Source organism: Sorex fumeus, unplaced genomic scaffold, assembly GCF_029834395.1.
Source record: "Sorex fumeus unplaced genomic scaffold, SorFum_2.1 ptg000195l, whole genome shotgun sequence".
Classification (NCBI taxonomy): Eukaryota; Metazoa; Chordata; class Mammalia; order Eulipotyphla; family Soricidae; genus Sorex; species Sorex fumeus.
In genome coordinates, this window is record NW_026606252.1 from 494,864 (window position 1) to 518,269 (window position 23,406).

Genomic DNA, 23,406 nt, shown 5'->3' on the forward strand with positions numbered 1-23,406 from the left:
AAAAAGCAAATAAATAAAAGAACCCACAGCCTTGTGGCTGTGATGCTCACGGGGGTTCTTGATCAGCTGGGGGAATTGTGCGTGGACAGCCTTCCTCCAGGGGACCCCAGTGGCCACCAAGCCAGGCCACGCCGAGCCTGACGTCCAGTGCAGTATCCTCTGGCCCCGAGTGTCCTCCCTGAGACGGGATATATGTGGGCTGGTGGTCCCCGAGGCGAGGGCAACCCGGCTTCTGAGCTGGCCACCCGCTGGGGTCCATATCCCGTGAGGTGCCACATTCTGTGGTCAACAGACGAGAACCACCACGTTGAGGCGACCGACAGATTCAGGTCTCCTGCAGGTCGGGGCGTCCCCAGCCATGCAGATGAACACGGCATGAAGGTGGAGCTTCTGGTCCCCCGTTTCCTGTGTCCATCCCGCTTTCTCCGGCCACCCACCACGCACGAGGAAAACACGCGCCTTTAAAAAATTGGTACAAATATTTATTAAAAAGTGCAATTCAAAAGTGACCTGGGAGACGACCTCACGGCGAGTCACAGAGCGGGGGAAAGCAAGCCCGAAACGAGAGACAGACAAACCGGGGCATGTTCAGGAAGGGGTGGCCACGCCTAGGGCCCAGGGACCCGGCGGGTGACACTGGGCGGGGTGGGAGGGGAGGCGGCGTTGGGGGGGGGGGGGGCGTCCGGTCATTCCTCAGTCACAGCGTAGACATCAGAGGTCCGACACAGCTTCTGCTGGCTCTGTTCAGTTCTCAGGAGCTGTCCCTGGTCCCTGGAGAGGGGACCCCCCACCTCTGCCCGCCGCCCCCCACCCCCGGTCTCCCTGGAGTCTAATTCCAAGCGCCTCTGGGGGACCCGGCCACCCTCCGCCCCGACCCTCCCACCAGCTGGGGGGGGTCTCGCTAACACGGCACCGTTCATTTTTCTCTGCCTCCAGATCGCATCTGGAAAGGCCGTTTTATCCCTGAAAACCAGTCACGCCAGGCGTCAGCCCTGTCCCCCAGGACGGCCAGGTCCCCAGGAGGGCGGCGGGAGGTGGGGACCGGAGCCCACACCCCCACAGAGGAGAGAGCAGGGAGGGTCTGCACGGGGAGAGGGGGCAGGAGCACCAGCAAACACGAGCGAATGGAAGTTTCTAGATCCTCGGCCCTGCATGGGTGCCTGGAGTGTGTCCGGCGGACTTCTCTGCCCACTGGCCCGTCCGGCGCTTGGGCCGAGGCCGCTGGGAGGCCTCGTCGGGAAGGGCCGGTTGCGGGCGACAGGTCACAGCACCAGGAAGAGGACAAGGACGACGAGCAACACAGCGAAGAGCACGGCAATGGCGCACCACTGGCGCCCGTCTGCGGGGACAGTGGGGACAGCAGGGGCAGCAGTCAGGGCCGACCCAGCCAGCCACTCAGGGCCCGGCCAGCCTCGGAGCCCACGGGGTCCCAGCCAAGCTGGGATGCAAACCGTAGCCGCAGACTCCTCACAAAATACAGTGACAAAATGCAGTGACAAAATGCAGTGACTCTGGGGCACAGCAGGGAGGGCGTCTTGGGCCTTGCATGCCCCAACCTGGTTTGATTCCCAGCATCCCATAGGGTCCCCCGAGCACCGCCAGGAGTAATTTCCTGAGTGCATGAGCCAGAAGTCAGCCCTGAGCATCGCCGGGTGTGACACCCCCCCAAAAAATGCAGTGACCTTGCCCTGCATTTTGGCTTCGATCCCTTTCTACACCCGCTGGCCAGCACCCAGCCAGGAGTTCACTGCTGCCCAGGCGGCCCTCATCATGCAGGGGGTATCGCCCCGGGGTTCACAGCCAGGAAACTGTGTTTTGTGACCGGACAGATGGATGAACAGACAGATATGTCCACATGCGTGGTGCTCCCGAAAGTCAATGTTGGTGCTCCCAAAGGTCAACTCCTGGACCCTGACACCCACCAAGAGGGAAAGTGGGAAGAAAATGGGGGCTCTGGGACCCCCTCCAGCCTCCCACAGCACACGTACCGCTGGTCATGTGGGACACTTTGGCCAGCTTCTTCATCACGTTGTCCAGCCGAGACTGCGTGCTCTCCAGCTCATGGGAGAAATCGTCCAGCATTCTAGAAGGGGAGCAACGCCCGGGCCCGGTAAGTGCGGGGTGTGGGGGCAGCACTCAACTGCATCTGTGGGGGACTCAGGGCCCGCGGACTCCCGTTCACTGCAGTCCTTGGGACAAGGGATATTTCCAATTTCAAGACTGAATTAGAAATACTCAATTTCCTTGGGGCTGAAGCGATAGCACAGCGGGGAGAGCGTTGGCCTTGCACGCGGCCAACCCGGGTTCGATCTCCGGCATCCCACAGGGTCCCCCGAGCCCCGCCAGGGGTGATTCCTGAGTGCAGAGCCGGGAGTCAGCCCTGAGCATCGCCGGGTGGGACCCAAAAAGCAAAAACAACAACAACAAAAGACTCTTCAGGGCCGGAGCAAGAGCACAGCGGGGAGGGCGTTGGCCTTGCATGCAACTGACCCGGGTTCGGTCCCTGGCATCCCCCGAGCACTGCCAGGAGTGATTCCTGAGTGCAGAGCCAGGAGTCACCCCTGAGCATCCCTGGGAGTGGCCCAAAACACAGAAATAAAATATTTATTTGCTGGGGTTGGAGTGATAGCACAGCGGGTAGGGAGTTTGCCTTGCACGTGGCTGACCCGGGTTCGATTCCCAGCATCCCACGGGGTCCCCTGAGCACCGCCGGGGGTAACTCCTGAGTGCAGAGCCAGGAGGAACCCCTGAGCATTGCCGGGTGGGACCCAAAAAGCAAAAATAAAGAAAGAATATTTATTTGCTGGAATCAGAGAGCCGTAGCACAGAGTGGAGGGCGTTTGCCTTTCACACAGCCAACCCGGGTTCGATCCCCGGCATCCCCAAGGGTCCCCCGAGCACCGCCAGGAGTGATCCCTGAGTGCAGAGCCGGGAGTCAGCCCTGAGCATGGCCGGGTGGGACCCAAAAAGAAAAAAAAAGAGGCAGAGCTGGAAGTAAGACTCAGTCCGTCCCCCCTAGAACCCCAACCCCCACGGGGTGCTCTGCTGGCCTCGCCTGCCCACACCCCAGTGCCTGCCGGGAGGGGACGGGCGCGCGTCGGGGAGTGGGGGGCGGCACCGTCAGGGCGCGGGGGCCTCACTCACACGGCCTGCTCTTCCAGCTCCCCGCCGATGCGCTGGGACATGTTCTTCAGCACCCCGATGCTGCCCGAGACCAGCTCCAACTGCTCGTCCTGCTGCTGTACGATCAGCTGGGCCGGGGGACCAGACGCCGGGTGTGAGCGCAGGGGCCCGGCCCACCGCCCTGCCTAGTACCCAGCGCCCGGTCCCCCCAGCGCCTCTGCACACACTCTGACGCCCCACGACACCCGCTCTGTCTCCCTGATGTCCCCCCAGGTATGACAGTGACGGGAAGCACCTTGCCAGGGCCACTGCGCCCAAAGACATGGGCAGCCAGACACAGTGCACCTCGGTGGGGAAACCGAGGCAGGAAGGGGACCCCACCCCCACCCCGGGGATGTGACTAGGCCCCACTCTTGAAGCTGGGGTGGCCGTTTGAGCCGTTCAGAAGACAACACGTGGGGTCAGAGCGATAGCACAGCAGGGAGGGCATTTGCCTTGCACGCGGCCGAGCCGGGTTCGATCCCCGGCATCCCATCGGGTCCCCCGAGCACCGCCAGGAGTGATTCCTGAGCGCAGAGCCAGGAGTCAGGCTTGAGCACCGCCGGGTGGGACCCAAAAACAAAAAGGGAGGAAGGAAGGAAGGAAAGAAGGAAGGAAGGAAGGAAGGAAGGAAGGAAGGAAGGAAGGAAGGAAGGAAGGAAGCTTTTAGGTTGGAGAAATAGCACACAAGTTACGATGTTTGGGCTGGAGTGACAGCACAGCAGGGAGGGCGTTGGCCTGATACACGGCCGACCCGGGTTCGATCCCCGGCATCCCCTAGGGTCCCCTGAGCACCGCCAGGAGTGATCCCTGAGCATCGCCGGGTGGGACCCAAAAAAGCCAAAGGTCGCGGCTCATCTGTGTCCCGTGGTCAAAGTGGAAAACCACCGACCCGCACGTGCAGGAGACGGCACACAGACGCACGTGACTGCTCCCCAGAAATGCCTCCAGAGCGCGCCTCGGGACAGAGAAAGGGACGATTGTCGGGGAGAGAACAAGGACCCAACTGTGCCCGAATGTTGTGGCGGAGAGGAGGAGAAATCTGAATACGGCAAGGAGAGAGGGGGGTGGGACGAGGCTGTGAGGGGCGGGGAGGGGGGATGGGGCGTGCGCACAGCGGGAACTGGATGGCGTGTGAGGTGTGGAGGGGATGCGGGTGAGGTGTGGAGGGGATGCGGGTGAGGTGGATGCGGTGTGTGGGTGTGTGGGGAATGTGTGTGTGGGAAATGAGTCTTGTGCGTGGGATATGTCTGAGGTGAACGTGGTGTGTCTACAGTGAGAAGCAGATGTGTGAGGTGTGGATGGGATGTGTGTGAGGTGGATGTGTGTGTGGGAACTGTGTGCGGGGGGGATGAGTGTGCACAATGGGAAATGGATATTATGTGAGGCGTGTGTGAGGTGAATTTGGGATGCGGTTTTGTGTGTGTGTGTGGTGAATGTGTGTACAGTGGGAAATGGAGCTTGTGCATGAGATATGTCTGAGGTGAATGTGGTGTGTGTGTGTGGTGAATGTGGTGTGTACAGTGAGAAGCAGATGTCTGAGGTGTGGATGGGATGTGTGTGAGGTGAATGTGTGTGTGGGAACTGTGTGCGGGGGGATAAGTGTGCACAATGGGAAATGGATATTATGTGAGGCGTGTGTGAGGTGAATTTGGTATGCGGTTGTGTGTGTGTGTGGTGAATGTGTGTGTAGAGTGGGAAGTGGATGTCGTATGAGGTGTGGATGGGATCTGAGGTGAATATGATGTGTGGGTATGTGGTGAATGTGTGTGTGCTATGAATGTGTGTGTACAGTGGGAAATGGAGCTTGTGCATGGGATATGTCTGAGGTGAATGTGGTGTGTGTGTGTGTGTGTGTGTGTGTGTGTGTGTGTGTGTGGTGAATGTGGTGTGTACAGTGAGAAGTAGATGTATGAGGTGTGGATGGGATGTGTGTGAGGTGAATGTGTGTGTAGGAACTGTGTGCGGGGGGGATAAGTGTGCACAATGGGAAATGGATATTGTATGAGGCATGTGTGAGTGAATGTGGTGTGTAGTTGTGTGTGTGTGGTGAATGTGTGAGTAGAGTGGGAAGTGGATGTCGTATGAGGTGTGGATGGGATGTGAGGTGAATGTGATGTGTGGGTGTGTGGTGAATGTGTGTGTGTGAGGGGAATGTGGCATATAGTTGTGTGTATGGTGAATGTGTGTGTACAGTGGGAAATGGAGCTTGTGCATGGGATATGTCTGAAGTGAATGTGGGATGTGTGTGTGTGCGCGTGTGGTGAATGTGGTGTGTACAGTGAGAAGTAGATGTGTGAGGTGTGGATGGGATGTGTGTGAAGTGAGTGTGTGTGTGTGTGTGTGTGTGTGTGTGTGTGTGTGTGGCGAAACGTAGAGAGGGAAATAGATGTTGTGTGAAATGTGTGTGGGATGTGTGTGAGGTGAATGTGATGTGTGAGGTGACCTGGATGTCATATGCAGTGTGTGGTGTGTATGAGGTATGTAGTATGGGGTGCGGTGTATGGTGTGAAAAGGGACGTATGTAGTGTGTGTGTGGTGTGTATGAGGTAGATGTGCGTATGAGGTGTGTGTGGCATCTATGAGGTGTATGTATGTAATGTGGTACATATGAGGTATGGTTTGTGTATGAGACGGACTCAGAATGAAGGGGGTGCACGTGTGTATGGTTGGTGCAAGAAGGACGTATGGTGTATATGGCGTATGTGGTACGTCTGAGGTGGACGTGTGTGATGTTTACAAGAGGTGTGGTGTGTGGGTGGAAGCAGATGTGTGTACTGAATGTGAAGGAGATATGTGAGATGTATGAGGTGTGTGTGTGTGGTATGAATCAGTGTGGGATGAGGTTATGTGTGGGATGACGTGTGTGCTGTAGGATGTAGGAGGTGTCTCTGGAACATATAATGTGTGTGGTATGAGGGACGTATGGGACGTATCAAGTATGTGTGATATGAAGTATATGTGGGATGTGCAAGGTATGTGGTGTGGGAGTGTGTGAGATGTATGAGGTGTGTGTGTAATACGAAGTACGTGTGGGATGACGTGTGTGTATGAGATCTGTGTGGCATATGTGATATGTGTGTGTGGAATGAGGTATGTGTGTGATAACGTATGTGTGGTGTGAGATATGAGGTGTGTGTGGTATACAATGTGTGTGGGATGAGGTATGTGTGGGATGACGTGTGTGTGGTGTGGGACGTATGAGGTGTGTGTAGAATCTGATATGTCTGTGGTATGAGGTGTGTGGGGGATAATATGTGTGGTATGAAGTATATGTGGGATGTATGAGGTATGTGGTGTGGGTGTGTGTGAGATGTATGAGGTGTGTGTGGTATGAAGTGTGTGTGGGATGAGGCATGTGTGGGATGACGTGTGTGTGGGATGGGATGAGGTGTGTGTGGAATATATGATATGTGTGTGGTAAGAGGCACGTGTGGGATAACATATGTGTGGTGTGTGGGATGTATGAAGTATGAAGTAGGCATGTGATATGTGCCGGAGGTCTGTGTGGCGTCTGTGTGGTATCTGAGGGGTGTGTAGGTGTCCCCGTGAAAGGCCTCTGTCGCTGGAGAAGTGGGGATCCCTCCCCCTCAGAGGCCTAAGAGCCCGTTCTCCTGCCCAGTCCCGGGGGTCCCGGGGGTGCCCAGTACCTGCTGCTGAGCGCGCTGCTCCTCGATGAAGTGGGCGTTGGCCAGCTGCAGTTCTCGCTCCAGGCGACTGGACTTGTCGGCGCCGGCACCCCAGCTCTGCCCGCCACTGTCCCCCAGCAGGGCCTGCAGAGGGACAAGAGTCGCTATGGCGATGGGCCCTGGGGGGTGTCCTCACCAAGCACTGCAGCTACAGGCCCCCAGGCCTGGAACATGGGCTGGCCCCGAGTCTGAGGTCTAGAAAGTTCTGGAATCTGGGGCTGGAGCCATAGCAGAGTGGGGAGGGCGTTGGCCTGGCACATGGCCGACCCAGGTTCGATTCCCAGCATCCCATAGGGTCTCCCAAGCACCGCCAGGAGTAACTCCTGAGTGCAGAGCCAGGAATCAGCCCTGAGCATCACCGGCTGTAACCCAAAAAGCAGAAAAAAAAAAAAAGGAAGAAAGTTCTGGAATTGAATTTGTCCTAGATCCTGGCACGCTTAAGATCCCCCAGGACCTCCCCTCTCTCCAAGTCCAGCAGGCCAAGGACAACCCAGGAGACATGGAGGGAGCCCAGCTCTGACCGTTTCCCCCCCATCCCCCTGACTGCAGTGCCGGGACTATCTACCCTTCTCCCCTGATGCAGTGCCAGGACTCCCACCCTTCTCTCCCGACTGCAGTACCGGCGCCCACACTCACCTGCCGGTGCTTCCTCTCAGCCAGCGCCTGTGCCGAGGACGTGGACATCTGGTCCTTCATGTCCTGCAGAGCCAAGAGCAGACCAGATGGGGAGAGCCGGAGGCAAAACAGTGGGGAGAGGAGGGGCGTGCATAGCTCATCGCATCCTCCCAGAAAACAGTTCACTAGCTTCTTCGTCTCAGAGGAAAGAACATACCTGAGACACCCTTTAGGAGGCCGGACTCGGGTGGAGGGAGGACGGGCCTTGGGTCTACTGGGCACCGACCAGCACCCCCCCACCCCGCATCCCCACATCCTGGCATGACCTCAGGAGGCTGGTGCAGCAGCCAACAGAGATTGGCACAGCCTCACCTTGCACACGGCCGACGCTGGTTCCAGACCCAGCACCTCAGCTGACTGTGGCCCAAACAATCCCAACCTACCTCCCGCCACCCCCGCCCACAAAAAAAAGATCCAAGAATTTCAGGCAGACCCACTCAAAGAGCACATATAGGGGCTGGAGCGACAGCACAGCAGGGAGGGCATCCGCCTTGCATACAGCCAACCCGGGTTCGATTCCCAGCACCCCCTAGGGTCCCCAAAGCACTGCCAGGAGTGATTCCTGAGCGCAGAGCCAGGAGGAACCCCTGAGCATCGCCGGGTGGGACCCAAAAAGAAAAAGAAAACAGAAAATGGGCGTGCGTGCCTGTGTGAGTGTGTGTCTGTGTGTGTGTGTGAGAGAGGCATGTATGTCTGCGTGAGTGCAGATGTGAATCTGTGTCTACATGTAAATGTGTCCCTGAGTATGTGCATGTGTGTTCATGAATGTGCGTGTGTGAACGTGCGAAAGGGTGCATGTCTGTATCACGTGAGCATGTGTGTGATGACTCCCTGTGTGGTGGAGAAAGCGCACAGCACGCCAAGCGGCAGGATGGCTTCCTCTGCAGAGCCAACACATGAAAACTTCCTCGGACCCCATGTCCACCTGCCCTGCAGAAGAGCCACAGTGAACAGTGGCTGGGGACAGTCAGTACCACCGAGTCGCCACCGGGGGCTTTGCCAACTCCAGCTGGGCACCCTCACTCCCGGCCCCGAGGGGGCTGAAATCCAGTCAGGGAGGTAGGAGCTGTGAGCCCACCCCTGTCAACAGAAACAGCCCACGGGGGAGGCAGGACACAGGGGTGACTCCGTACCCCGCTATTCCATGGGGCCAGCAGGGAGAACGGTTTGGATAAGTGACCCCTGACCCCGTCCCGGAACTCCGTACCCCGCTATTCCATGGGGCCAGCAGGGAGAACGGTTTGGATAAGTGACCCCTGACCCCGTCCCGGAGCTGCTGTGTGAGACAGGAACGGGTGACAAGCCTGGCTGAGATCTATCTCAGTGTCAGAGGATGCAGTCCAGACTCCAGACTTCTTCCAAGGAAGATACTTAAAAGAGCAACCTCGGAGCCCCGGAAGTCACCCCGAAATTGGGGTGACGTTCCCAATTAGCTTGTCGTGTCAGGGTCAGGAACCCAGGAGAAAGGGCGCGGATCAATGCACCACTGAGAAAGGCGCCTTTCAAATCGAAATAGCGCCTATATTTTATTTTATTTTATTTTATTTTATTTTTCTAGCAAATCGCCGGGCTGGAGCAATAGCACAGTGGTAGGGCAGAGCCAGGAGGCCGAGCCGGGTTCGATTCCTCCGCCCCTCTCGGAGAACCCAGCAAGCTGCTGAGAGTATCTTGCCCGCACAGCAGAGCCTGGCAAGCTACCCGTGACGTACTCGATATGCCAGACACAGTAACAACAAGTCTCATGATGGAGACGTTACTGGGCCCGCTCGAGCAAATCGATGAACAATGGGAGGACAGTGACAGCAAATCACCTACACATGATTGATGCAATAGAGTTTCTTTAATTCCTCTGTGTGTGTGTGTGTGTGTGTGTGTGTGTGTGTGTGGCCTTTTTGGTCCATACCCGGCAATGCTCAGGGCTGACTCCTGGCTCTGCACTCAGGAATCACTCCTGGCGGTGCTCGGGGGACCCTATGGGATGCTGGGGATCGAACCCAGGTCGGCTGCGTACAAGGCAAACGCCCTTCCTGCTGTGCTATCGCTCTGACCCTACCGTCCTTCTCAAATGCTGGTGGACGTGTACAATTTAGATGGACGTGTACAGAACAGCAACTGGGGAAAGAATGAACGAATGACCGAGGAATGAGAACATCCCAAGGCCACAAAGCGTTTGGACGGCGTTGCTCTGGCAGGCACGGCCCCGGGGGCCCGAGGCTCACACGGAAGCTTGGCTTTCGGCGCCAAATGTGAGCCCTGGTCCAGCGCCAGGCCTGGGATGGAGACAGCCGCTCTGAGGCACATGTCGAAGGCAGCTGGACGCCTTCCATCCCATTATGCTAATCAAAGGGCGGAGGGAGCCCGTTTCAAAACACCAGCCAGGGACCCGAGACAAGCTTCAGTCTCTTCTCCCCCCTCGTTCCTGATCGACAGTCTGAGCTGAGGGGCTGGCGCGACAGCACAGCGGGTAGAGTGTTTGCCTTACACGTGGCCGACCCAGGTTCGATTCCCAGCATCCCATAGGGTCCCCTGAGCACCGCCAGGGGTGATTCCTGAGTGCATGAGCCAGGAGGCAGCCCTGAGCATCACCGGTGTGACCCAAAAAAGAAAAGAAAAGAAAAAAAACAGTCTGAGCCGACACACTCGAGGACTGCGCTGGTTTTTTCACACTCAGGCGGATACCTGCTCACTCTAACTCACTCCCCTTCAGGTGGGTTCGATCCCCAGCATCCCAGAGGATCCCAAGCACTGCCAGGAGTGATTCCTGAGTGCAGAGCCAGGAGGAGTCAGCCCTGAGCATCACCTGGTATGACCCAAAACCCAAAATATTTTTTAAAAAAGTAAAATATGGGGCAGGAGCGATAGCAAAGCAGGAAGGGCTTTTGCCCCGCACACAACCGAACCAGGTTCGATCCCCGGCATCCCATAGGGTCCCCCGAGCACCGCCAGGAGTGATCCCTGAGTGCAGAGCCAGGAGTCAGCCCTGAGCATCGCCGGGTGGGACACAAAAAGACAAAGCGGGGGTATCTTAGGAGCAAAGTGGGGTGGGCACACAGACCATCCCCAGACCCAGTTCCTTACCCTGACCACCTGCCGCGTGCTGGTGATGAAGGCCTTTCTGATGCTCAGTTCCGTGGCGTCGAGGTTGAATTTTCTCGGATTCGCTTCAACTATGCGTGGGTCGAAAGGTCAAGGGGAACACTTCCTCCCGTCTTTCTTGGCCTTTCTGCTGTCATTGGCTCTGGGGGCAATCTACAGGGACCAGGGCAGAGCGGAAAACAGCCCACTAGTTGGGTCCCTGCGGGTCCAGGCTGTCTGCCCTTGGGCTGGCCCTGACACTCACCCCTGTGACTGTTCTTCTGAGACTCAGAATCACCTTCCTGAGCTGTTTTCATCTGTCCCACTACTCAACCCAGCTGGGCCCTGAGCACCAGAAGCTTCCCCAGTGCCTGCATTGGTGACCTGACCCATGTCTGCCTCCCCTGTCGCCAACCCTGCAGGCTTCACAGATACCAGGGGTCACCTCATGGATTCTGCTCATTCATCTGCCCTCCTGACCAAGGGACCAGTAGCCAACTGCCCAAAGAGTGATGACCTGGGGGAGTGGGGCTGGAGCGATAGCACAGCCGGGAGGGCGTTTGCCTGGCACGTGGCCAACCTGGGTTCGATCCCCAGCATCCCATAGGGTCCCCTGAGCACCGCCAGGAGTGATTCCTGAGTGCAGAGCCAGGAGTCAGCCCTGAGCATCACCGAGTGAGACCCAAAAAGGAAAAAAAAAAGAGTGATGACCAGGGTCTGGGGCAATAGCATAGCGGGGAAGGCATTTGCCTGGCACGCAACCGACCCAGGTTCGATTCCCAGCATCCCATAGGGTCCCCCGAGCACCGCCAGGAGTGATTCCTGAGTGCAGAGTCAGGAGTCAGCCCTGAGCATTGCCGGGTTTGTCCCAAAAAGCAAAAAAAAAAAAGAGTGATGACCAGGGTCTGGGGCAATAGCATAGCGGGGTCAGCCCTGAGCATCGCCGGTGAGACTCAGAAAGCCAAAAAAAAAAAAAAGAGAGAGAGAGAGAAAAACAGGAGACGGAGGCCGGAGCGAGAGCACAGCGGGGAGGGCGTCTGCCTTGCACACAGCCGATCTGGGTTCGATTTCCAGCATCCCATAAGGTCCCCCGAGCACCGCCAGGAGTGATTCCTGAGTGCAGAGCCAGGAGGAACCGCTGCGCATCGCTGGGTGTGGCCCAAAAAAAAGCCAAAAAAGAAAAAAAAAAAACCAGTGATGAGCAGCGGGGACCCCCCACCCCCACTCTGCTCTTAATTCCACAGCCCGGAGCAGAAACGTGCCCCACCATCTCCTCTCGCTGCCCTGACTTCGGATTCTGTCGTGGGACCCCCACCAAGAACCAGGGTCGCTGGGGCTCAGGGAAAGGCTGTGCTGGAGGGGGAGTGGGGGGGTCCCCAACCCAAGCTCAGGCCTGACACAGACTCAGAGCGCGCCCTGGCAGATGCCACCGCCCACCCCTCCCAGCACAAGTCGGCCCAAGTCGGCCTTGGCAAGTGGGGTGTTGGGTGTGGACCGGAACCCCCGCATCCCTCCTCCTCCTGGTTCCAGGGATGAAGGGACCCACCGGGAGGGGATGGGGGCGGGGACCCCAGGAGCCTGGGCGTGTCGGGAGAAGGCCACGCCCACTGGGCAGAAGGCCCGCCCCATGGTCCCAAGACAACCAATCGGAGCCGCGAGCGAGCAGCGTGGGATCCCACTGGAGGGCCCGCCCCCGGGGTCGAGATGACCAGTCGGAACCGCGAGCGGTGGGTGGAAGGCCCGCCCCCGGGGCCCGAGACGACCAATCAGAGCCGCAATGACTCCCACTGGAGGGCCAGCCCTCGGGGTCGAGATGACCAATCGGAACCGCGAGTGGTGAGTGGAAGGCCCGCCCCTGGGCCCGAGACGACCAACCAGAGCCGCGAGCGAGCCACGTGGGCTCCCACTGGGTGGAAGGCCCGCCCCCAGGGTCGAGATGACCAATCGGAACCGCAAGCGGTGGGTAGAAGGCCCGCCCCCGGGCCCGAGACGACCAATCAGAGCCGCGAGCGAGCCACGTGGGCGGGCGCACGCACGCCTGTGCCTTGCGCCGCAGGGAAAGGATATTGATGGTCTCGTCCAGGTCCTCGAGGTCCCACTCGATGCTGCGCAGGTTGTTGCGCAGCTCGTTGGTGGTCCAGTCCACCTCCTCGCGCGTGGCGCCCGCCGGCTCCTGCAGCAGCTCGCTCCATCGCTGGAACAGCCCCTGCGCCGTGTTCACCGCCTTCTGCACCTCGCTGGGGCGGAGGGGGAAGGTCAGTGGGGCCAGCGCGGGCGGGGCCCACGGGTGCAATAGCCACCCACGTCCCGCGGAGCCGGACCCCGGCCCACGGGTGCAGTAACCACGTCCTGCAGCGCCAGACCCGGGCTTACGGGTGCAATAGCCACCCACGTCCAGCTGAGCCGGACCCCGGCCCACGGGTGCAGTAACCACGTCTTGCAGCGCCAGACCCGGGCCCACGGGTGCAGTAGCCACCCACGTCCCGCGGAGCCGGACCCCGGCCCACGGGTGCAATAGCCGCCCACGTCCAGCTGAGCCGGACCCCGGCCCACGGGTGCAGTAACCACGTCTTGCAGCGCCAGACCCGGGCCCACGGGTGCAATAGCCGCCCACGTCCAGTGGAGCCGGACCCCGGCCCAGGGGTGCAATAGCCGCCCACGTCTAGTGGAGCTGGACCCCGGCCCACGGGTGCAACCGCCACCCACGTCCAGTGGAGCTGGACCCGACCCACGGATGCAACAGCAACGCCGGCCCCGGGGTGCATGCCCACGCTTGAGGCTTGGAAGTGAAGGTAAGTCGGTCAGAGTATTAGCTCAGCTGTTTTGCTTTAATTTATTGGTTTTTTTCTTTGGGGGGGGGGGGTTGCAGGCTATTATTTAAGCAGAGGTCTGTCTGCTGACAGTTCATTTCCTCTTCCTCCCGAAGACCCCCCACTCCAAAGCCCCCAACCTCAGATGAACTCCGGTCCCACCAGCTGTCATTCAGAGCCAGATGAAAAAGCCCCCAGCAATCTCCCCTGGGCCCACTAGAAGGGAGCAGGAGGACAGAGTCCTTCAAAGGCTGAGGATTTCCATCAGAAACGTTTTCTCCATCTCATTAGTCTCCCAAGTTCCTTAGCATGGAATAGAAGAAAACATATTCTGAGCGGTAGCACAGTGGGTAGGGCGTTTGCCTTGCACACAGCTGACCCGGGTTCGATTCCTCCATCCCTCTCGGAGAGCCTGGCAAGCTACCGAGAGTATCCCGCCCACACGGCAAAGCCTGGCAAGCTCCCCGTGGCATCTTCGAGATGCCAAACACAGTCACAACAAATCTCACCATGGAGACGTTACTGGGGCCCACTCGAGCGAATCGATGAACAACAGGAGGACAGTGCTGCCTAATAAAACAGGCACTTTCCTGGGTGAAGTGAGGCAGATTCAGAGTTTGAAGCCCCCCACACCTTCCTTCATTACCCCCCACTGCCCAGGAAGGTATTCACCAGCTAAATACTGATACTGCTTCATGAAAAAGCCAAAAAAAAAAAAAATCAATCGCTCTGCCCCCCCACAAAATCTTTAATCAAAAAAAATAATAAGGGGGGCTGGAGAGATAGCCCAGCGGGTAGGGCGTTTGCCTTGCACGTGGCCAATCCGGGTTCGATTCCCAGCATCCCACATGGTCCCCTGAGCACCGCCAGGAGTCAGCCCTGAGCATCGCTGGGTGGGACCCAAAAAGAAAAAAAAAAAAAGTCCCTCTAGGACACTCTCAAGCCTGGTCGGGAACCAGCGTGTCCACCAACCCAACGAGGAAGAGGCTGGAGGGGCCCCCCAGGGGTTGGGTCAGGGGTCAGGTTGGGCTGGCCGTAGCTGGTTGCAATCTGCAGCTTCGCACCCAGGCCTGGCTTCCTGGGTGGGGGAGAGGGGGACTGGGGAGCCGTTTCGGGGTGCCCGCACCTGGCGTGGTTCCCCGTATAGCCTGTCAGCTGGTTTCCGGGTTTCTAGAACTTTCTAATGGCACCTGGCCAAGCAAGCCCTGAGCCCCAGCATGTCCCAGGAGGGGCCGGGGACGTCGGGGGGGGGGGGGGGGATCCTGTCGGGATGTTGAGTCCCCCCAGGACAGACAAGAGTCGCCCCAGCCGGCCCCCCAGGTCAGCCTCGAGGTGCCTCCCACTGCCGGCTGCACCCCTGGCGCAAACTGGGTTGCAGTGGCCAGGGGACCCCCGTCCCCCTCCTCCACGCGCGACCCCGGCCGGCTTCCTGCTCTCCTCGGCAACAAAGCTGGCACGGAAAGCAGCGGGTCTTGACTCCAGGCCAGGCTGACTCTGCATGGGACCCGCGGGAGGGGGACCCGGGGCAGGGCCGAGCCCACACACACACACACACACACACACACACACATACACACACCCCACCGCTCGGGGTGATGGGGGCCCAGGAGCTCAGGGGACCCCCCACAAGTCCAACCGGGTCATATCCACTGGGTCACAGAGGACCCGGCCGTCCCCAAGGCCCGTCCGGGTTCAGGGGGATGAAGTGGGAGGGGACGTCGGAGACCCCGGGCCGGGCCCACCCACCTGGCTTCTTCCAGGGGCCCCCAGCACTGGGCAAGCCTCCACAGCGCCCCGTTCCCCAGCCCACACCCCCAGACTCGGGGAAGAGTCGCCCGGGGCCTTCCTACATCCGGGTCATGGGAGCAATCCTGGGGGCCCATCTCTGCGCAGTTTGGGGGGGGGGGGGTTCTGTCTCCTGGCCTGACTCCCAGCCCAGTGCTCAGGAGTCACCCCGTGTCCGTCAGCCTGAAGCCGACCCACCACCTCTCAGCCACCCCCACCCCTACAGTGCCCTCTGCCCACCCCTCTGCACTGTCGAGGGGGAGGGGGGTGTTCTCAGCGCCTGTGCCCACTTCCAGGGGGGCCTGTGGACATCCACGAGACGCGGACCCCCCCGACCCTCACCCCTAGGATTCGTGACCAGACTCCACAGAACCTCCCGACCCGAACAACAAGCGTCGCAGCCAACAGGCCGAGCTGGCGGCAGCGTGTCCCGACAGGCGTGTGTCCCCACACCCCAGGGCACCCCTGGTCCCCCTGTCAGGCTCACTCCCTGGGGGCGGACAAATCTGCTTCCTGCAGGGGGGGAGGCGGCGCGGGGGGGGGGGGTTTGAGGGAGATCACTACACGACGACAACAACCCAAAGACAGAGCGACCACCAGCCCACACTGCCTCGGGGTCCAGGACCCCGGGGAGCCCATAGCACCCCACACTCCCCTCGAAAGCCGCCCAGAGTGACGCCTGAGCACTGAGCCTGGAGTCAGGCCCAAGTCTGCCCCGACCCCATGGAAAAGCAAATCCAGGGCAATGCCACCCTAGGTCCCTGCACCCCCAAACGGGCCCCCTGGGGTCTTCTTCGACACTCCTGTGTCCTCCCAGACGGACAAGCGGCAAAACTCCCCACTGGCCTGAGCAGCTTCAGGCCTCTTGGTGACACCACCTGGAACCTGTGTGTCCCCCCCCCCCCAGAGAGCCGCGGACGGGGGTGGCACCTGCTCCCGTGGACGTCCACTTCGGCGCTGACCCTCAGCCAAGCCCAGGCAAGGAAACACTCGTTGGCAGGACCCCCAGGGCGGCAGAGGTGCGGGGCCCCCGCCCCCCGCCCACCAACAGGCCCCATTTTGGGGGCCCCACAGGGCCTGTCCGACAGAACCTGCACCTTCAAAGGGTGTGTCCCCAAGGCAGCCACCGACGCCAGCCCCAACTCTGACGGAGGAAACAGGAACTGGGACGGCCCGACATGGGCCCAGACGGCAGGACCAAGGTATGACGGGAAATGGGCCCTCGGCCACAAGGGCAGGACAGTGAGACCCCCCCCAGACACAGAGCCCAGACCAACCTAAGCCCCCATCTACCTCCCCTAAGGGCACAGTGACACCCGAGGCTGCCACCCCTCTTGGGACACACAGTGACTTGTACAACCTCAGGGTGTGACTCGGGGACCTTCGAGTACTCGAGTGTGAAGGGTCCCCACTGGGCCATTAAATGCCCTCCCGAACGTTTTGTTTTTTGCGAGGGGGCCTTACTCAGCAGGATTCAGGGCTGACTCCCGGCTCTGTGCTCAGGGATCACTCCTGGCGGTGCTCGGGAGACCATATCGGATACCAGGGATCGAACCCTTGTTGCCCACATGCCAGGCCAACGTCCTCCCCGCTGGGCTATCGCTCCAGCCCCTCCCCCCTCTGTTAAGGCCGAGACAGAAAGGAGTAAAATGGTGACACCCCAGGGTGGTGACCACCAGCGACACACATGTCCAAGCTTTCTCCTTTACAAGCTTCAGGAACTTAAAAACTTAGGTTTTAGGTTTTATTTTTGTTTATTTTTTTGTGGGGGTTTTTTGTTTGTTTATTTTTTAATCTGAAGTTTTTTGGTTTTTTCTTTCCGGGTTAAATAATGCTCTCGGGAGAGCCCCGGGCAGGTTGGTGCAAACTCAGGGGCACCTGCAGACTCACCTGTCCACTTTGGGGGTCTCCGAGTAGCCTGCCTGAGGTAAGTCGGGGGGGGTCGCCCAGAGTTGGGGTCCCTCTGTGCCTTGCCTGTGCTCTGGGCCCTGATGACCAGCCAGCAGCACCCGAACCGGCCGCTCAGGTCCCCCGAGGCTCTGTCGTTACGGAATCAACCTCAGCCGTTGGCACAGTGCCTCATGGTGGCAAGTCCCTTCCTGCCCTGAAGGTCTCTAGTGGGGCTGGATTGTGGGTCAGGGGCTCGCCTGTCCACCCCTGGCACTGCGTTTGGTCCCTGAGCCCCGCCAGGAGTCAGCCCTGAGCACAGAGCTGGGAGTCAACCCTGAGCATCGCCAGGTTATGACCCAAAATGAAAAAAAATAAAATAAAAAGTGCCTCTGTGAGTGACCACTTAATGCCCGGGCCAGAAGAGGACGGTTACTGGTTCTGATTGGTTGGGTTCGGTTTTGGGTGTCACAGCCAGCAGTGCTCAGGAGTTACTCCTGGCTGTGGTGCGACAGGGGCCCTGTGGGATGCCGCCGGGAATCAAACCCAGGTCTACCACGTGTGAGGCAGGCCCCCCCCCCCCCCCACACACACACACACACACTTCCCTGCGGCCCTCGGGCTCCTGGGTTGTTGGTTTGAGTTGATTTCAGCGTCGAATCCCACAGTAATTCAGTTCCCTGCTATGTGCTCCACGTCCCAGCGGATTCCGCTGGGAGTCTGTCTTTTGCCACTCTAGCAAACTCTGAATCCAGAGCTGGTGGCAGGGAGCCACTTCTGACTTGGGGGAGGGCTGCCCCCTGCAAAGCCTGTGCCCCGGTCAGCAGGGCAGGGAATGCTGAGGAGCGAGTACCTAAGCGCGCTGTCCCCCTTCCCTGGAAGATGCAGTTACCAGGTGTGACATCTGGGGGTCTGGAGGGACCACACAGAGGGATGGGGGCGCCTGTCCAGGGCTGACCTGGAGTCCATCGCGTCCGCTCCCCCGAGGACTGCCAGAAACACTGGCAGCCAGGCGAGAACCTGTCAGGGTGATCATTTTCAGCCCCACCCCAGCAGTGCTCAGGGTCTACTCCCGGTTCGGTGCTCACAGGGCCGTGGGGCGGAGGGGGTCAGTGATACTCAAGCCAGCAGCAACGTCCCACAGGGGCAGCCTTTAAGGTGGTCCTACGTCCCAGGGGGTCACCAGCCGGCATCCACAGCCAGAGAGAGAGAGACTCCCGCCCGAAAGGACCTTTATTCCCGGACCTGCAGGGTCAAGCCCTGAGTCAATCCTCCCGATAAATAATGCACGGCCGGCCGGCACACAGTACAGCCTGTCTGCCAGCCTCAACCGGCCGATCCCCGATCCGCTCCAAGCGGGCAGGGAAACTGCAGGGCTGCAGGGGTGCTGCCGGGGCCACACCCTGCCCCTCTGGGCCTGGGGACACACCCCAAGATGCTGCAGCCAAGGCACTGGGGTCTGTGGCCCTAACCTCGCCAGAGCATCCCAGGTCATTAAGTCTGTGCGAGATACGTATCCCAGGCACTGGAATTCTGAGAGGCAAAGGTCAGAGCTCAGGAAAGCGACAAAACGGGGGGCTCTGGGCTCTGGGCTGGGCATCGGGGGTGGCCAGGGCCTTGGCACTCACTGGGCAGCTCCAGGCCAGCGCAGAGGAGGCCGCAGTGCCCGGGTTCGATCCCCGGCATCCCCAGGGCGCCCCTCGGGCATCCCCGGGAGGGACCCCTGAGTGCATCGCCGGGGAGATCGGCCCTGGGCGTCCCCCGGAGCCCCCCGAAACGACCCGCCCAGCTGACAGCTGCTAGGACCCGGCTGCGCGGTGCAAGGTGCCAGGCCAAGCGCCACCCACCTGGGCCGCAAAGGTGGAGCCGGCCCCGCCGCCGCCAGGGGGGCACCCGAGCCCGGGCCGGGAGACGGGGTGCAGGGGTGCAGGAGGGGGTCCGGGTGGGCAGATGCAAGCGCGCTGCAGCAGGCGCGCTCGGACCCTGGCCCGGCGGACAAAGGACGCGGCCCCGCCGGCCCCTGCAGAGCCCGGGAGGGCCACTTCCCTTTTCCGGCCGGGCCCGGGGCCCCCCTGGCACCGCCGGAAGCTGCAGCGCGGCGGGGACCCCCGATCTCCGCGGGTCCGTCCCCCCGCCCCCACCACCACCCCGGGCTGGACGGGCCGCACTCACCCCTTCACCACGAAGAAGGGGTCCTCCATGGACATGGCGTCCCGGCCGGCCACCCCGCCGCCGCCGCCTGCCTGGGCCGGGGGTCCCCGGAGCAGCGGGCGGGCGCGCGCACGCCCAGGAGCCCCCGCACGGCCGCCGCTCCAGCGCCCAGCGGCCCCGCAGCCCCGGCCCCGCCCACGCCGCGCGCGCGGCCAATCGGCGGCGCCCGCCGCCGCCCGCGCGGCCAATCAGCGGCGCCCGCCGCCGACGCCGCCGCACTTCCGCACCCCGGCTCACGTGAGCGCGGCGGCCACGCCCCTGGAGGGCGGGGTCTGTGCGCGTCACGCGATCTGGGGGCGGGGCGAAGGCGGGGCCTGGCTGGGAGCCTTTGCACCCGCCTTACCCCTCCCTCTACTGCGTTTTTTGTTTGTTTGTTTGTTTTGGGTTTTTTTTATTTTTTGTTATTTTTTTTGCTTTTTGGGTCCCACCCGGCGATGCTCAGGGCTGAGCTCAGCTGTGTGCAAGGCAGACGCCCTCCCCACTGTACCATTGCTCTGGACACTGATTTTTTTGAGTTCTTTTTATTTTGCTTTTTGGATCCCACCCGAAGATGCTCAGACCTGACTCCCGGCTCTGCACTCAGGAATCACTCCTGGCGGTGCTCCGGGACCCTAGGGGATGCTGGGGATCGAACCCGGTTCAGCTGTGTGCAAGGTCAATGCCCTCCCCGCTGTACCATTGCTCTGCACCCTGGTTTTGTGGGGGGGGGTTGAGGGGGTTTTTTGGGGGATGGGGTCACACCCAGCGATGCTCAGGGCTGACTCCTGACTCAGGAATCACTCCTGGCGGTGCTTGGGGGGACCCTAGGGGATGCTGGGAGTCGGACCCGGGTCAGCTGCATGCAAGGCCAACGCCCTCCCCCCTGTGCTCCAGCCTTCCTTTTTTTTTCCCTTTTCTTATTTTTTTCGCTTTTTGGGTCACACCTGGTGATGCTCAGGGCTGACTCCTGACTCAAGAATCACTCCTGGCAGTGCTCCAGGGACCCTAGGGGATGCCAGGGATCGAACCTGGGTTGGCCGTGTGCAGGTCCTGCTCACTTTGGGCGCGGAGGAGCGGTGCACAAGGCCTTGGCGACCTCCCAGGAGGGGTGGGGGGCGCAGAGCTCTCTCCCCCAGACCCTGGAGTAATTGCACGTTTATTTTGGCTACAAGCTATAAAGTATCCAAGGTTGTGTGTCCTGATGTCCCGACCCCCCCCAGATCATTTGTCTTTGGCATTTTCCCTGGAGGGAGGGACAAATTGGGGGACCCCACCCCCCGCTTGTGGTTGCAAAGGGTTCCCCAGAGGGATTTTATTTCACTGGTGGTGATGCTGGGGCAGGGGCTCAGGGCTGGAGCGTGAAGACTGTCCCTTTTGGAGGTGCTGGGAGACCCAGAAAGGCAGAGGCTGGAACCCCAACTTCCCCGTGGGGAGCTCAGACCCAGCCCGTTGTCCAGTCCCACCCAGAAGGTATTTGGGTCCAAACCCAGCGGCTCCCGGGCTGGCTCAGCTCAGCCTGGGCGGTGGGGACGTTGGTGGCTGATAACCTGGCTGGCAGCCCGGAGCCAACCCCCTCTCCCTTATCTCAGTGGCTCACCGTGACATCACCGCTGCTTCTGGCCTGACTCTCAAATGACAGACTCCCCAAGGTCAGGCGGGCTGTCCACGGTCACTGTACAGTTTTCCTTCTTCCTCTGGGCAATGAACCGCACTCCACTTGGGGCTCTGTGGTTCCATTCTGGTAACTAGCCCCAGAAGCAAAAGGCAAGCGGGTGCGTTGGCTAGTGTGTGGGTTCAGCAAGGCTCTGGGGGGCCTGGAGCGATAGCACAGCGGGGAGGGCATCGACCTGGCACGCGGCTGACCCGGGTTCGATCCCCGGCATTCCCTAGGGTCCCCCGAGCACCGCCAGGAGTGATTCCTGAATGCAGGAGCCAGGAGTCAGCCCTGAGCATCACAGGGTGTGGCCCAAACCAAAACAATTTTTTTTTTGATTATCACGTCCCGATCAGTAGTACAGCAGGGAGGGCGTTTGCCCGGCACTCGGCCAACCCGGGCTCGATCCCCGGCATCCCACAGAGTCCCCCGCATACTGCCAGGAGTAATTCCTGAGTACATGTGCCAGGAATAACCCTTTTGCATCATCGGGTGTGACCCAAAAAGAAAAATAAATTTTTAAAAAAGACTCGGGCTGGAGCGATAGCACAGCGGGTAGGGTGTTTGCCTGGCACACGGCCAACCCGGGTTCGATTCCCAGCATCCCATCTGGTCCCCTGAGCACCTCCAGGAGTAATTCCTGAGTGCAGAGCCAGGAGTAACCTCTGTGCATTGCTGGGTGTGACCCCCCCCAAAAAAAAAGACTCAGGGCCCCAGGAGGGCACTTACCTCGTACATGAGTTTGATCCCCGGCATCCTCTAGGGTCCCCTGAGCACCGCCAGGAGTGACCCCTGAGTGCAGAGCTAGAAGTGACCCCTGAGCATCACCAAGTGTGACCCCCTCAAAAAAAAAACCGCTAGAGGCCTGGAACCCCTTGTCAGCAGGAGGAAACAAGGTACTAAAACACACAAATAATAATATCAGCACCCCCAAGACTTTCTACACCCTGGGGAGCCTGGGGGGGCTGATGTGGAGGACACTGCCCCCCTGAGCACTGTTTGGGAGGTGAACAAGCTCCTGGAGTCGTGATTGGAAGTTGAGGAGGAAGGAGACAGGTGGGAGCAGGAGCCCAGGGCAGGAAGGGGCCCTGGCGCTGGGCCTGGCCTCCCTGGAGCTGGGGCAGGGATTGGGGGTGGACGGGGGTGCCCGGGGGACTCCCAGTCACGGTACCCAGTGCAATTCCTGCTTTGCGGGGACTGGAGGTGACAGGTGGGGAGATACCAGTGTCGCGACACCCCCCCATCCCTGGGACATCGCGCGGATTAAAGTCCAGCGGGTTCCTGCTGGGCCCTTTGAGGTGCTGGGCACTCGATTCTGGGTCCTGCAGACCCATCAGGCCCACGGGCCACAGGACATGGGACACTCGGGGATACACCAGGGCAGGAACACAGACGGTCGCGCGCGTGCGCGCGTGTGTGTGTGTGCATGAGTGTGTGTGAATGTTTGAGTGAGTGTGTGTGTGTGAGTGTGGGTGTGTGAGCGTGTGTGAATGGGTGTGGGTATGGCTGTGTGAATGTGAGTGTGTGTTATGTGTGTGAATGAGTGTGTGAATGTGTGGATGTGTGAGTTTGAATGGGTGAATGAGTGTGTGTGTGTGTGAATGTGTGTGAGTGTGAGCATGTGTGAATGTGTGAGCATGTGAGTTTGTGTGAGTGAATGAGTGTGTGAATGTGTGTGAGTGTGTGTGTGTGAGTGTGAGCACGTGTGACTTGTGTGGGTTGGTGAGTTTGTGAGTGAATGTGTGTGAATATGTGTGAGTGTGTGTATTAGTGTGTATATATGTGTGTTGTGAGTGTGTGTGTTTGTGAATGCGTGTGTCTTTGTGTTGTGAATGTGTGTGAGTGTGTGTTTGTGAATGTGTGTGTCTGTGTGTTGTGAATGTGTGTGAGTGTGTGTTTGAGTGTGTGTATGTGTGTGTGAATGTGTGTGTTGTGTGTGAGTCTGCGTGTTTGTAAATGTATGTGTGTGTGGATGTGAGTGTGTGTGTGAATGTGAGTGTGTTGTGAGTGTGTGAGTGTGTGTAAGTGTGTGTGTTTGTGAATGTGTGTGTGTGTGTTGGGGGTGACCATACAGTGACTAAAGGCACCGTGAGACCAGATAGCAGAGGTCAGGGGAGTAGCCGGTGCCCGACGGCGGCCACCGGGGGCTCAGACACCCCTGGCCGGATTTCGGGGGTCCCGGAGTGAAGGCAGATCTGTGGCCACCCCCACCCCCAACCCCTATCCCGAATGCCCCGAGAAAGCCCCCTGGGGTGGGTTATTCAGGGCCTTGCAGCAATGGGTGCAAAGAGAGGGAGGGTCCTGGGTGCAGGATTTCCTGGGGGGGTGGGGGAATCGCTCTCACTCGCACCCCAAAGACGAGAACTCGGGGAGACTCGCTGGGGGTGGGGGTCTGAGTTAGCACAAACGGCCCCTGAGGGTCAGAGCTTCACACACAGGAAGTTGGGGCAAGGTGTGACGCGGGTTGGGGGGGCGCAGG

At 59.9% G+C, this 23,406-nt stretch overlaps 1 protein-coding gene across 1 annotated transcript; it reads right to left on the reverse strand.

The window, feature by feature from the left end:
* Positions 1-1,204: 1,204 nt before the first annotated feature.
* Positions 1,205-19,380, reverse strand: STX6 (syntaxin 6). Its single transcript, XM_056108153.1, has 8 exons — positions 19,256-19,380; positions 12,669-12,838; positions 10,605-10,699; positions 7,488-7,550; positions 6,813-6,935; positions 3,145-3,251; positions 1,989-2,083; positions 1,205-1,339 (listed from the first exon to the last, which is right to left on the reverse strand). Exons 1-8 carry the CDS (start codon positions 19,288-19,290, stop codon positions 1,263-1,265), a joined length of 765 nt encoding a protein of 254 aa, XP_055964128.1. The 5' UTR covers positions 19,291-19,380; the 3' UTR covers positions 1,205-1,262.
* Between the last annotated feature and the right edge of the window lie 4,026 nt (positions 19,381-23,406).

Bases quoted from the DNA above. Each gene is read 5' to 3' on its own strand.
- STX6 (XM_056108153.1), bottom strand. From the start codon at position 19,290: ATGTCCATGGAGGACCCCTTCTTCGTGGTGAAGGG. The intron at 10,700-12,668 runs ATATCCTTTCCC...CTTTCGACCCAC, and splicing joins GGACCTGGACGAGACCATCA to GCATAGTTGAAGCGAATCCG. The intron at 3,252-6,812 runs GTACTGGGCACC...CCCCCGGCCCAG, and splicing joins AGCAGCGCGCTCAGCAGCAG to CTGATCGTACAGCAGCAGGA.